Raw genomic sequence first — 14,253 nt, 5'->3', positions numbered from 1 at the left:
TTTTTTTAAGATTTATTTATTTGAGAGAGAGTGTGTGCACACGCCAGCAGGGGCAGGGCAGAAGGAGATGGGGGAGACTCTCAAGCAGGCTCCCCGCTGAGCACAGAGCTCCATGTGGGGCTGGATCCCACACCCCTGAGATCATGACCTGAGCTGAAACCAAGAGTCCCACAGTTGACTGTCTGAGCCAGGTAGGGGCTCCGCCCCTTCCCATTCCAATCCACAGAATGCTGTGGTCAGCCTGTGAGTCCCCATAGCGGGGAGACAGGTTTCAGTCCTTAAAGCTCCTGCAGCTTCCAACTTCTTCCAGACAGACTGTGTCCTGGGTTTCATTTCGTGGTTGAATATGGCTACCCCCCCCCGCCCGCCCCTCAGTTCCCAAGCTTATGTGTTAAAATATGGCAGCTGTGCGATCATAATGGGGAGGAAAGAAAGCAAAATGTTGAGTAAGATGGAAGAACGTGACAGAGGAAAAGAGGACTCAAGGAACACAAGGACATGCCCCACAACAGCTTCAAGTTGAATCACAAGTAGGAACCTGGGTCCATGTTAAAACCTCGAAGATGGGGGCGCCTGGGTGGCTCAGTGGGTTAAAGCCTCTGCCTTCAGCTCAGGTCATGATCTCAGGGTCTTGGGATGGAAACCCGCATTGGGCTCTCTGCTCAGTGGGGAGCCTGCTTCCTCCTCTCTCTGCCTGCTTCTCTGCCTACTTGTGATCTGTCAAATAAATAAAATCTTTTAAAAAAACCCAAAAACAAACCTTGAAGATGAAAGGTAAGATTGGCAAAACTAAGGCAACAGGACTGTGGTGGTTTGCTCAGGGAATATTTGCTTCCTCCCATTCCAACCTCATGAGAGCAGGAGACTCTCCCACCCGCGGGGTGTGGAGTGCAAATGCCACCCCGTGGCTTTGGGCATGAGTGTGCTGTGCTTTCACCGAGGGATGGTGGCAGATGCCCTGCGGTGCTTCTGCCTTTCTTTATGGCCTCGGTATCCTAGACACGGGAGCAGAGCCAGCCTTGCCACCCTTCACAAAGGCAGCTCAAAGCTGCAAGGCCGGCGCAGGCTGCCCAGGTGGTGACTGTCACACAGCCACGGGCAGCTGACACAAGGACCAAAACCGTCCCATGCCACAAATACACTGGAAATAGCAAGGCCGGGAAGAGACAGGTGAAAATGACCAAGATTATCGGAGCGAGGAGAGAGAAGCGAAGACATGGGAAGGACAATGCACAACTGGTAACCCTGAAACAGAACTAGTACAGGAAGATGTCCTCAACCGCACTCTCTCATTTGATACAAGAAGTCTTCGGGTTAAAACATGGAAAGTGGGTCAGTATGCGCACTCGGTCGTCCGATCCTTACTGCGGGGACACGAAGCCGGGGAAACTGAAGCAACAGTAAGACACGGCCCGGACACACGCGTGCAGGTGAGACCCGCGTCCGCGCGCCGCCAGAAAGACGTGAAGAACCGCGCGGGACCAGAGCGCGGAGCCTTGGCTGGAGAGAAAACCCGGTCTGGAATACCCAGGAGCTGGACCCTGTAGCCAAAGCGGTACTATAATTGGACGAGACCGAGGAGCGAGCGGAAAGAGAAATCTTGGAGCAGGATTTCTCTAGGCTTTGGAACGGAGTCGCAGAGAAAGGCTAGCAGCACGCAGTGGCGGCGGCGCACAGTGGCGTCTGCGCGTTGGGTAGTTTGGGTTTACTCGGGGAGAGACTGTTGGCCCAAAGCAGCGCAAGCGCGTCGGCGCTGAGGGCTGGCGGAGCCGGAGGCGGGGCGGGGGTGGGGTGGAGTGGGTGAAGCGGGCCTCTGCGCGCACGCGCACTACTGGGCCCGGGCGCACGGCGCCCGCGCACCGGGACTGCGGCGGGTGGGCGGGGCTTCCTGCGTGCCCCTGCGCTAAGGGATTGTGGGATAGTGGCGGACGGAGTCGGGCGTCGGAGGCCCCGAGCGGACTGTACAGCCTGAAGACCCAGCGGGTTCGGGAGAAGGGGCGGCCAGGGAAGTGGGCCTCGGCTTCCGTCGGCCGCTCCTCAGCCCTGCGCCTGTCCAGACTGAGGAGGCAAAAGTCTTCCCTCACAGGCCTTTGCTTTCCCGCGCGGCGCCGGGCCGGGCCGGCCGGGAGGACTTCCCTGCTGAGGGCCTCCGCGGGCCTCGCGACCGTGCTGACCTCCCCGCGCCCCCTGGCCGCCGGCGAGCCCCGGACCCCCGCCTCCGTCCCCCGAACCCCGCGGCTTGGCGCACCGGGGCCCCCCCTAGGCCCGAAGGCGCGTGCGCGAGTCCCCGCCGCCGCCCCCCGCCCCCTCATACCGGGCCCCTCAGCAGGGGCCGGAGCCGCCGGCGGCGGGGCGGGGGGGGCGCCCGGATGAGCCCCGAGTGCGAGGAGCCGCCGCCCCCCCGCGCAGGTGAGCGGCCGCCGCGGGGTCCCCTCGGCCCGCCGGACAGCCCCCGGCCCCCCGCCCCCAGTTCCTTAGTCTCCCGGCAGCAGCCCGCCTCTCCTGGCTCTCCTCCTGTCCCACTTCCCGTGCTCGGACGCAGCCCCACCGCCCTGGGACGTCTCCACCGTTTCGTCCCCGGCCCCCTCCCCGGGAGCACCCTCTTCCTGCTCGGCCTCCCCGGCCCGGGCTCGGGCCCCAGCAGGGCAGTGGGGCTCTCCCTGCCCCTCTGCCCGGCTGAGCGTGTGCGGGGGACTTGCCGTGAGGTCCTGTGGCGGCGGCGGGAGGGGACACAAAGGCCTCGCCGGACAGTCACAATTAGTGGTGTTGTGATGAGGTAGCTCAGGGCCCTTGGGCAGCCGAGGAGGGGCCGGTGAGACCGGCGCGGCGCTCGCTGTCTGGGTGGACGGTAGGGCTTGACAGATGGAGAGTGGGAAGAGGGGCCTTCCGGGCGGAAGGAACAGCACGTGCAAGTCTCTGAAGGTGGGGACCCGGGACTGGGTGCAGGAGCGTGGGGAGGCGGGGGACCTCGGAGCCGCTGCTTGTCCAGACCCTTGAATGACCCCTTCCGGTTAGGGTCCTTCCTTGTGCGCTCTTGCACACTCCGGTGCCGCCGCTGAGGCCCTAGACGGGACGGGAACCCCGGAAGGCAAGATGTTTCTGGAAGGGAAGCTGTGTGAGGTATGGTGTGGGGTTTGGAGTTGTAAAGAAACTTCAGTGGGGTGTAGACGGGTGCTGACGTCGGTGCTCTTCTCCTGCGGTGGCTCTGGGCCTTCTGGCGGGCTGTGGGGCGGGAGCCTGTAGCAGAATGCGAGGCCTAGGGCGTGCTGGGGTTTGGGAGCTCTGACGGTGATTGCTGGGGTTGGCTCTGTCTGTTGCAGCCGTCCTAGGGCCGATGGTGTCCCCCAGGGAACATTCGGCAATGGCAGGCGGTCGTTACTCCTGGTTCCGGGTGGGTAGAGGCTTGGGGTGCTGCTGGCTGGCACAGAGCACAGGACTGCCCCCCACTGCAGTATTTTCCAGCCCCAACGGCAGAAGTGCTGTGGGGGAGAAACCCAGCTCTCTCAGTGGCTGTGTGTTCTGAGTTGTGTATTTTGATTGACTTTCTTGTTTTTGGTTGTTTTCGTCGGCTCCCCTGCTGTTTCTTTGCATTAGAGGAGAACCTGCTAGTTCCCTTCCCCCAACCCCCCCACCCCCAGCACCAACCCTTTTTTTCAGGATCTGTGGTAAGTGACTTTGGCAGTTCACTTTCCCCTTCTGGACTTCACTTTTTTATTAATTCAACAAGTATTTCTAGCTGCTGGCCTGGCCTTCTGCATAGGGAGGCAGGTGACAGGAGAGGCGAATCCTGTCACAGCACGCAGACACTGTCCTAGGGTGACCACGGAAGCTGTGGGAGCGTGGAGCAGGCCCCTCACGCAGTCAGGGGAGGCTTCCTGGAGGAAGTGGTGTCTGTGCTAAAGCCTGAAGGACCCAGGAGGAGCTAGGCAGGCTCGAATAGTTGGAGGGGAGGCAGAGGGAGCAGCCAGCCAGGGCAGCGCGAGAGCAGTCAGGTGTGGTGTGGCGGGAGAGTTGAGCACCATGCAGGTGGCCGCCAGAGATGAGGTGAGAGAGGCCTGGGAGCTCTGGGGAGAAGGAGAGGCCTTCCTGGCCTCCGTGATGCACTGGCTCCCTGGGGCAGGCCCAGCACGTGGGGAGTGGGGACACGCCCTCCTTTCCAGGCCAGAGCTCTGGTTCTCTTTGAACCCCGTTTTATAGGTCTTCCCGTGGGAGGTGTGGTCCACCAGTCCCCATGAAGTGTCTCCCAGGTGAGGAGACTGAGGCTCGGTGCTGGTAGGACCTGGTCCAGGGTCACAGGGACCTCATTTGGAGGGGCAGGGCTGGACCCTCGGCTGCTCTGACTTCAGATCACTCCGAACACTGAGGCTGCTTCTCTTGGTGTCCCAAGCGCGGTTTCAGGGTCTCTTCTTTCCCTTTCCTCCTTGGAACCTGTACCTGATCCGGGAGATGGTCCCCTGATTGTGAGCTCTCAGGCCCCTCCTCGGCCCTTGGCCTGGGGTCTGCAGTTTGTTTCCTGATTATGCCTTCCCTGGGTTGGACCAGAGCAGCTGCCTCCCCTGGGAGACTATGCTCTGGGCTGTCCCCTAACTGGGTATCCCTCCCAGGTTTTCCCAAGTCATGGGAAAGTCCCAGCTCATCGTCCTCCGTGGCTCTGGCCAGGTCTGCTCTTTGTCCCACATAGGCGTCCTGCTGCCCACCTTGCTGCGTCTGTGCTGGGTTCTGCATCTAGCATACACATGGGTCCTCCTCAGAGGTAATGGGGCCGCCATTACTGTTACCCTGTCCTCGGAATCCAAGTCTCCTACCCGCTTTCCAGACTTGGTGGAGAACTGACAGTTGGCTGGGGGGCTTGAGGGAGGTGGTCTCACTGTCTTTGGGTCTGTTGAGCCCTGCAAGGGGCTGGGGCCAGCCTTTTGGTGGTGGGCTCTCTCCCCTCATAGGGCTCACATAGCCTGGGCCTCATAACAGCAGCCTGTGGGCCTGTGATGGCTGAAGGTGGCAGCCCAGGTGGCTACCCTGGAGGCCCTCCCAGAGGCCTCTGTGCCCTTGACCTCCACTTCCGGGTGCTTCGGGGCCAGGGCAGGCAAGAAAGAGGTGGAAGATGAAGGACCTGCCCATGGGCCCCCCGGCAGGCGGAGTCGTGTCTGGACAGACACAGCGGTGGTGGCGGCCACAGCAGGGCCACAGGTCCCACACCTTGGGAGCTGTAGCCAGGCCCTGCTAGAGCCCAGATGGGGGCCGGCCTCTCTGGAGAGAGCAGCTGGTGTCAGAGCCTAACAGCGACCCAGCAGAGCAGGGAACCCACGGGGATGGTGCCAGGCGGTGGAGGCAGAGGTCGTTTTCTTGTTTAATGGCTTCCTTTCTCGCTTACGGTTTCCCCTTCTTCCGTTTGCAGCCAGAGTCATGGTTTTCAAACTGCCACTGAGAGCCAGCGCTAGTCACTTCCGCTTTCTTGAAGCTTGCTCAGAGTTGCCTGGGGTGGGGGTGAGGGTGTGTGGGGTGTCCTCCAGCATGTTTGAATGACCCGCATGGCTCAGGCAGATGGAGGGGCAGTCCTTTTCAGGGTCCTTGGTGTTTAGAGCAGTCACCCTAGGTTCGTGGCTGGCTCCTGCCCTCCTGCTAGGGTGTCCAGGCTTCTGCGCAGTCAGGAGCACCTGCCTGAGGTGGCGGTCCTCACAGCGTGGCCCCATTGCACAGATGGGGATGCCAATCCTGGGCCAAGTTCACCCCATTAGAGCGTGAGAATGGAAACTCCCCTCCTGTCCGTCCTTTTCCCAGGGCTTCTGCTGCTAAGTGGGACGAAGGGCTTGGCCATCAGCACTTGTGACCATGTGTGTGTTTAGTTGTCACGTATTGGCATCTCTGCTGTGTGCAGAGCCTGCGAAGTGATGGGTGTGGGGTCCCTACACCACTCGCTTGCATCTGACCCTTGCAGCCTTCTCCTGAGGGAGAGCTTAAGGGACTGCCTGGGTCTCGGGCCCCTGGAGCCTATACCCCACACCACCTGGCACCTTCCTGTCTTACTGTGGGTGGCCGGCCCCAAGCCAGTTCTCTGGAAGGCCTACTTGGGAAAGGAGGCCCTGCCTGCTGTCCCAAGTGGGCCTGCTGTGGGGGCGTGGGGTGGTGCCTGGGGGCCAGGGCCCTCTAACTAGGTGCTTGGAAAGTGGGCGGGTCTCAGTGCTGAGAAGTTCCGCCTGTAGTCAGGCAGGCGAGTCCTGCTTCTGCCTCTCTGTGGCTCCATCCCCAGGGGTGGGGATCGTGATCATGCTTTACCTCCTCATCTCGGAGACTGGGAGCCCGTGTGGGTGCATGGGTTTTCAAGAGGCTTGGGCTGGGCCCTGTGCCCACCCTCGGCCGTGGCGCCCTTGGGGACACTGGGAGGCCACCGGGGCGAGTGGGGAAGGGGAACCGGGATACGCTTGCTGTGCCTCAGCCCTTCTGGCAGCTGCTGTCTGGTCAGCTTGGGCTGACTGTGACACACGGCAGGATCTGGGCCCAGCCCTGTCACCGCAGCCTTGGGCAACTTTGGTTTTGTTTTTGGTCATGGTTTTTGTTGAGATGTAATTCGTATGCCAAGTGATTCATCTGTTTAAAGCGCACAAGTCAATGATTTCTAGCGTATTCTGAACTGTGCAGCCGTCACCGTAGTGGGTTTTTTCACTGAGGTATAATTGACAAAATTGTATACAAGCAATTTCAGACCTTTTTTTTTTTAAACATGCTTTTCCCAGAAGAAAATCCCATACCGGTGAGCAGGCACTCCTCACCCCCAGGCTCCCGCGACTCCGTCTGTGGATTTGCGTCTTTGGACAGTTCAGCGCACAGAGTCCGACCACACGCCGTCCTTGGTGACTGCTTCGTTTACTCTGTGTAGGTGGCCTTTTTTTTTTTTTTTTAAAGATTTTATTTATTTATTTAACAGAGAGGGATCATAAGTATGCAGAGAGGCAGGCAGAAAGAGAGGGGGAAGCAGGCTTCCCGCTGAGCAGAGAGCCCGATGCATGCCGGGCTCCATCCCAGGACCCTGAGATCATGATCTGAGCTGAATGCAGAGGCTTTAACCCTCTGAGCCACCCCGGTGCCCCTAGGTGGCCTTTTGAACCCTCTGGTGTCCTCGTTGGGCATGGAGGTGTCGGGTGTGGGAGGAGGTGGAGTGCTCACCCTGCAGAGCTCCCTGTGGCCCCCGGTGGTGGCTACCCCTGGAGGCGGCTCTGGTCCCCGCTTCGTCCATCTCAGGACCTGTGCCGGTGCCAGCCACCAGTGCGTGGAGCATGAGCTCTGTCACGGCCTTGTCGTCAAATGAGGGGGGACGTCCATCAGCTGTGCAGGGGTTCCTGGGGACGGTCTGGGGTCCAGGCAAAAGGAGGGAGTTACTGGTGTGCAAAGGAAGGTCGCTGAGCACCTCAGGATTGGGGGGATGCTGTTGGCTGTGCTTCTGGGGCAGTGGTGCTCCCTGCCCACTCCATCCCTGCAACCCCCCTCACCCACCCCGGCCTTGTGACCTGCTCCCTCTACCCCCCCCCCCACCCCCTCGCACACAGGTGGCTAGGGAGTAACTGGGTGGGAGTCATGCCCTGGCAGGGGTGTCGCCTGCTGCTTCCGAGGGGCAGGGGCCTCATAACATGTGGGGGTGCAGATGGGGTGCCCTGCTACGGCATTTCTGTTTTTTTTTTTTTTTAAAGATTTTATGTGTTTATTCATGAGAGACGCGGGGGGGTTGGGCAGAGGGAGAAGCAGGCTCCCCACTGAGAAGGGAGCCCAATGGAGGACTCGATCCTAGGACCTCGGGATTATGACCTGAGCCGAAGGCAGACACTTAACCATCTGAGCCCCCCCCAGGTGTCCTCTGCTGGTATTTCTGAATGAGACCTGCATAAGACGTTGTGTGCTTGGAGCTGTCCTGCCACTCCCGGCAGCCCAGCGAGGATGGCGGTGCCCGTGCGGACCATCATCTGTTTGGGGCGTGTGCGCGCCGTGCAAGTGGATGGGTGTGGGTGGTAGATGGAGCTGGGGCCACAGGACGGCGGGCATGTGCTTGGCAGGAGACCCCGAGGAGGAGGAGGAGCCCAGGCCTGGGGCGTCCTAGGCAGGTGAGGCAGCCAGAGCCAAGTTGCTGAGAAAAACCCAGGCGCAGTGTGCTCTGCAGCAAGAAAGGCCCCTGTGTCCGGAGCCGGTGAGGGCAGCAGGGTAGGATGCAGAGGCGTGGGACTGTGGAGGGGTGCCCTGGGCATCTGAGCACAGACGGTGGGCATGGTCAGGTCCCAGCACAGCTCTGCCTGGATGCCTGTGCAGCGGGATGCCGGGGGGATGTGGAGAGCACGGAGAGCACAGAGAGCACAGGGCAGGCCGGAGAGGGACGGGCTGATGGGGGAGGCTCGTGCAGGTGGAGAGAAGCCCCTGGATTTCTGGCGGCTGAGTGATGCAAGAGGGGGCTGGCGCAGTGGGGGCCCGGGCCTTGGCTTCCTCCCTGAATTCAGAGGAGGCTTTTGACTAGTGAGGACCAGGAAGGAGCCGGCCTTGAGCTATGGGGAGGTGGTGGCGGGTCAGAGCCCTGGCCCAGCACCCTGCCCATTCCTCTGGGAGTGTTGCGTTGGGGCCTGGGTGGCCAGTACCTCTGTGTACCTCTGCTTCCACACCCAGGAGACTGTGGGGTGGGGCCTCTGTGCCTTGCGTGGGGGTGGGTGGGCCGATTCTGAGAGTGGGCCCAACAACGTAGCCAGTGCGGCATGTGTCCGTCATGTGTCTGGCGTCACGGTTGTGTAATGCCAGGAGGCCGGGATGTCCAGCATGGTGCTGGGGCCGCGATGGCATGCAGGGACCTCCTCCGGAGAGCTGCGGGCTGGGGAGGCACCGCCCAAGACAGCAGCCCATGGACGCCATGGGAGGGGCTGGGCTGGAGCTTGCTTGGGGGCTGCTTCCCCGTGAGGCGGGCCTGCAGAAGGGTCCGGCAGGTGTGCAGACTTGGCCAGCTCCGCCGGCAGGCGTGGAACAGTGAGCGCAGCAGGAGCTGGAGGTCCCCTATAAGGGGGCCTGGAAGGCTGGCTGGGGCCCTGGGGTCTCGAACCCTTTTGGGCTTCGAGGAACCTTGAGGAACCCTTTTGGACTTTTGGCCAGGAGTGAGCATCAGGCAGTCTGGTCTGTGTTTCAGAAAAGTGGCCAACCTGGGGTGAAGGGCATAGGGATAAGGGGCAAGTCTCTGTGGGACAGGATGCGTAGGCCTGTGGGATGTCCTCACTGTCCCCGCCGGGGCCTGGTGCCTGCTGCTGTCCTCCATGACTGGGAGTCCCCCGGTCCACCTGCCGTCGTCCTGGGCCGGGATCCGGGGTCACAGCAGACTTAGAGCTGTTGTTGCTGGTCATGGAGGGTGGAGAGGATGCAAGGAGGAGAGCCATCTCTTGCGGAGGCTGGAAGGGAGAGCTGGTGGTGGAGGCTCAGAAAGCCAGTCCTGCCCAAGGTCACACATGACCCTCTACTCTGCGCTGGCTTTTAGTCCTGACTGCTACCTGCGTCAGAGCTGCTCTCTGCTCCAGGCTGGTGTTCCATCTGTGGCCGATGGGTTTTCCATGCTCATGGTGGTGTGGGGCAGAGAGGGTTAGGAGGGCATCTAGGAGAGGGATTGCTGTCCGTGGGTCCAGGTGGTACCCAGCGCGCCCTCTCAGCTTATCCTCTGTGGCCTCTGCCTCATGCGGTCTTCACAAGGCAGGTGATGCATGTGAGCTCTGGTCCATGCCTGCATGGTGCTGGCAAGCCCCCAACTTCCCTCATGGTGGGGTGGCGACAGCCCCTCCCAGGAGCACATGGGTGCTGTGCACGGTGGATGGAGGGGGTGGGGAACAAGTGGCCTGGGAGCTTGATGGTATATGCAGGGTGGGCCTCTCAGGTGGTCTGGATGGGAGCCTGTAGGCCTCCTCAGAGGAGTGGCTGAGTGTGTGTGCAGAGGGGGCAGCTGGTCACCTGTACTGGGGTGGGCCGGGCATGGAGTGCTTCCATGCTGGCTGGGGAGCAGGGTGCCATTCTGCAGGTGCTGGGGGACAGCCTTGTCCTCCTCCCCACTGTCACTGACTGTGCTGGTTCCTTTGGGCCCCCGTCAGTGGCTGTTCTGAAAGGCCCCCTCCCCCACTTTTCCTCTTTTTTTGTCCGGCCACTAGATTGGGGTGGGGTGTGTTTGTGTGTGTATATGTGGCATCCAGGCAACAGCCACGGCCTGGGGACATCTTAGACTTCCCTCTGCCGCCGCCCCACACTCTGCATGGGGCATGATGATCTGCTGGGCTGGATGGCAGCTGGGTGCTGGCCACCATGGGGCATTTGAATTTGTTCAGCAAATATGGATTGAAGTGAATATGACACTGGAGATTTTAGGATGAGCACCGCTCTAGCCCTGCCCCGGGGGGATCCCTGCCCAGATGGGAGACAGAGGACACAGGCCCTGGAAGGGGACAGGATGGTGATGGCTCTGCTCACTGCTCTCCTTTGCGGGGTCTGGGGGCCAAGAGGTGGTCAGGGCAGCTGGCTTCCGCTAAGAAGTGACCCTTAGACTATAGGGAGCCCCTCGCAGGCTGTCACGGTGGTCAGGATGTGGGGACTGAGGTGGAGGGGGTGGGGCAGGCCAGGCCAGAGTGTGACAAGCAGTCCTGCCCTCAGGGCGCCATGTTTTGGAAGTTTGACCTGCACACGAGCTCACACCTGGATACGCTGCTGGAGCGGGAGGATCTGAGTCTGCCCGAGCTCCTTGATGAGGAGGACGTGCTACAGGAGTGCAAGGTCGTCAACAGCAAGCTGCTGGACTTCCTGCTGCAGCCACCGCACCTGCAGGCCATGGTGGCCTGGGTCACTCAGGAGCCACCGGCCAGTGGCGAGGAGCGGCTGCGCTATAAGTGAGCCCCTGCCCATCCGACCCGGGGCTGCCAGGACCTGCTGCTCCCGGGAGGGGCTGCCTCCCGGCGGGGCTGTGGAGTCTGTTGGGGAAGGGTGGGCGACGGATGAAGTGGGGTTTCAGGGAAGGTTGGTGGGGACGGGGGCCATGGAGACCCTGTACGTATTCTGGCAGGAGGCCATGGGTGGCAAGGATGGCCAGCCTGCCTCCCTTTCTGGATGTGAACCCCCCCCCCACTCCTGCCAGGTACCCCAGCGTGGCCTGCGAGATCCTGACCTCAGATGTGCCCCAGATCAACGACGCGCTGGGCGCCGATGAGTCCCTGCTGAACCGGCTCTATGGCTTCTTGCAGAGCAGTGGCAGCCTCAACCCGCTGCTGGCCAGCTTCTTCAGCAAGGTCATGGGCATCCTCATCAACCGCAAGACAGACCAGGTGCTGTCCTGGGGCAGGGTGGGCGGGCAGGCAGGCGGGAGGGCACAGGCCCCGGGTCCTGCCGTGTGACGCCTGCTGTCCCTCCCGTCCCAGCTCGTGTCCTTCCTGCGGAAGAAGGACGATTTCGTGGGCCTGCTGCTGCAGCACATCGGCACCTCGGCCATCATGGACCTGCTACTGCGTCTCCTCACCTGCGTGGAGCGGCCCCAGCTGAGGCAGGACGTGGTTAACGTGAGCGCAGGGCCAGGGAGAGAGGGGGCCGGGGGCGGGCCAGGGGCCACGCACAGAGGCCCACCTCCCCTCTCACCCCCAGTGGCTCAACGAGGAGAAGATTGTGCAGCGGCTCATAGAGCAGATCCACCCGTTGAAGGATGACAATGTGAGTGTTCCCTCCTCACCAGGTGTTTTGCCTGTGGCCCGGCCTCCTCCCCCATGTCTGTACTTCACGCCACCCTCGGCCCCTCCCTCCCCGGAAGGTGAACTCAACAAGGAGGGAAGTGTTTGGTGCTGTGTGTGCCCGTCCTTCCAATCTCTCCCGGACAGGGCTCCTGTCACCCGCAGGAACGTGTCTTATGAGCCAGAAGCTTGGTCCTGCGTCTCTTGGTAGGATGGGGGTCTGGCGGGGGTCTCAGACTTCAGGCTCCAGCCTGGCCCCCCTCACTGCCAGCCTTCCAGGGACTCCTTCCCAGCTCCCCTTCCCTGCTCTCCTGCTGACTGGGACCTGGCCACTTCTTGAGGCTCCCGTGGCTGGGCACACCCTGCTTGTCCTTCAGCGAACCCATGCAGTGGCCCCATGTTCTTGCTGCAGCCCAGGGGGTCTTGCCTTGTCTAGTGGGGCTGCTGGCTTACAGAACAGAGGCCCACAGATGCGGGTACTTAGCCCAGGCATCCGGCCAGTAGGTGAGGACCACGAAGGCCCAGGGGCAGGGGACCAGGGGCACCTGTGACGGGCTCTGAAGTGCGGCCTGTGTCCTGGAACGGTGTGGGGTCTGCGCAGGTGGGCCCTGCTGGCTGCTCCGTTGGGTTAGACTTGGAGTTCTGCTCCCATTTTTCCCTTGGTGTTTCCCTGAGCAGCTTTGCTGAGGTAGAGATTACATACCATGTGGGCTGGCTGTTCAAACATAGCATGCACCAGCTTTTAGCCTATTCTCAAAATTGTCTAGTTACTGTCACATGGGTTTGGGATTATTTTTTCATATTCCCAAAAGAAAAGCCTGGGCCCTTTAGCTCTCACCATCCATTCCTCTCGTGAACCCCCGGCGCCCCCAGGCTGCACTCTGTCTCTGGGTATGCGTCTGCTGTGTTTGCCATGTAAGTGCAGTCACACTGTACTTGGCGTTCCTGTCTGGCCTCTGCCTTAGCCCCAATGTCCCACGTTCACCCGTGTGCTTTCTCCTCTCCTGAAGCTGAGGCATGTTCTCTGCTCACTGCTCACCTGCCAGTGTACATAGGGGTAGTTCCCTCCTCGGCCCTACAGCACATGGTGTGGGGTGTGGGAATATCCCTCTTCCAAAAAGCTTTCCTGGGTTTCCCAGTTCCTTAACATCTCTCCTCTCCTGGTTTTTGGTGCCTTGTGTCCCTTCCCTCAGCACCCGCGTCTCTGTGTCTGCATGACCCCCAGCTCCCTTGGGGCCCTGAAAGCCTGATGCGATGGGCCCAGCAGCTGGGCCGGCGTTCTCAGTCCTCTTTCTGCCTCTGCAGCAACATTCCAATGCATCCCAGTCACTGTGCGACATCATCCGCCTAAGCCGGGAGCAGATGATCCAGGTGCAGGACAGCCCGGAGCCCGACCAGCTGCTGGCCACCCTGGAGAAGTGGGTCTGCGGTTCCCAGACCCAGGGAGGGAGGCTATCTGGGGCGTCCTCCCTGTCCCCGCCTGCCACCCTGTGCCCCGTACCCCGACCCCACCCTTCTCCCTGTCCTGGCCCCCGCCGCAGGCAGGAGACAATTGAGCAGCTCCTGAACAACATGCTGGAGGGGGAGCAGAGCCAGTCCGTCATTGTGAGCGGGATCCAGGTGCTGCTGACCCTGCTGGAGCCCAGAAGGCCGAGGTGAGGGGGACCAGCTTCCCCGGTGAAGTCCAGAGGTGAAGGTTGTGGGGGCGTTGTGGGGACACGGCCTCTACAGGCGGTTTCTCTTCTGGGAGGTCACTTCGGGTCCTGGGAGAGGAGTCCTCTGTGCCTTTCCGAGGCCTGCACACCGCCTGTGGCTTTGAGCTGCCTGTGTGAATGCACGGCCGTCCAGGCGGGTCGTTGTCCGGAGTGATGGGGCTTTGCATGCAAGTCCCCGGGAGCAGCTGTTCCCTCCCTTCCCAAAGAGCTGCACATGAGTGTGTCCCACACACAGCCCTGCTTCCTGTCCTCTCTTGCAGGTCCGAGTCTGTGACCGTGAACAATTTCTTCAGCAGTGTGGATGGGCAGCTGGAGCTCCTGGCCCAGGCGGCCCTGGACAGCATGACGTCCAGTGTGGGCGTCCTGCACGCCCTGCGCCCGCGTCTCGGCCATTTCCACCAGTTCCTGCGTGAGCCCCCAGAGGTGGGTCGGGGCTGGGGGGCCGAGGAGGCAGGGCAGCAGGGAGGGTGGCCTATGGGTCTGGGCGGCGCTGAGTTTCCCCTGTGCCCGTAGCTGGAGCCGCTGCAAACTACGTGGGGCAGCCTGGCCCCGCCACTGGGCAACACCCGGCTGCATGTGGTCAAGTTGCTGGCCAGTGCGCTGAGTGCCAACGATGCAGCTCTGACCCAGGAGCTCCTGGCGCTGGACGTGCCCAACACCATGCTGGTATGGAGGGCGGGGCCGCGGGTGGTCTGGGCAGGGGTGTGGAGGGTGAGGGCCCTGAGCAGGGGTGTGGAGGTCAGGGGCTTGGAGGGGGCCCTGAGCAGGGGTGCCAAGGGCAGGGGGCATGGAGAGGGACCTGGGCAGGGGTGCTGAGGGTGGGGGCGTGGGGG

General features: G+C 61.7%; 1 protein-coding gene across 6 annotated transcripts in view; it reads left to right on the top strand.

Annotated features, from left to right (window-relative positions):
* The first annotated feature begins 1,898 nt into the window (after positions 1–1,898).
* The window catches only part of PPP6R1 (protein phosphatase 6 regulatory subunit 1), a 21,142-nt gene continuing 8,787 nt past the window's right edge, over positions 1,899–14,253 (top strand). Inside the window, exons 1-11 of one of the 6 annotated variants that reach the window (XM_059383316.1) lie at positions 1,899–2,409; positions 3,016–3,120; positions 6,732–6,870; positions 10,645–10,877; positions 11,123–11,309; positions 11,403–11,540; positions 11,623–11,688; positions 13,011–13,123; positions 13,247–13,360; positions 13,681–13,843; positions 13,934–14,086. In XM_059383316.1, the coding sequence (XP_059239299.1) occupies positions 10,651–10,877; positions 11,123–11,309; positions 11,403–11,540; positions 11,623–11,688; positions 13,011–13,123; positions 13,247–13,360; positions 13,681–13,843; positions 13,934–14,086 (1,161 nt within the window). In that variant the 5' untranslated portion in view covers positions 1,899–2,409; positions 3,016–3,120; positions 6,732–6,870; positions 10,645–10,650. Of the gene's footprint in view, positions 2,410–3,015; positions 3,121–4,028; positions 4,045–6,731; positions 6,871–10,644; positions 10,878–11,122; positions 11,310–11,402; positions 11,541–11,622; positions 11,689–13,010; positions 13,124–13,246; positions 13,361–13,680; positions 13,844–13,933; positions 14,087–14,253 lie in introns of those variants that run through there. The other 5 variants (XM_059383315.1, XM_059383313.1, XM_059383317.1 and 2 more) reach the window with 5 other exon arrangements.

The sequence above is a fragment of the Mustela nigripes genome, chromosome 17, assembly GCF_022355385.1.
Source record: "Mustela nigripes isolate SB6536 chromosome 17, MUSNIG.SB6536, whole genome shotgun sequence".
Lineage (NCBI taxonomy): Eukaryota > Metazoa > Chordata > Mammalia > Carnivora > Mustelidae > Mustela > Mustela nigripes.
Note: the sequence above shows the minus strand (reverse complement) of the source record. Positions and strands in the feature narration are given on the sequence as shown.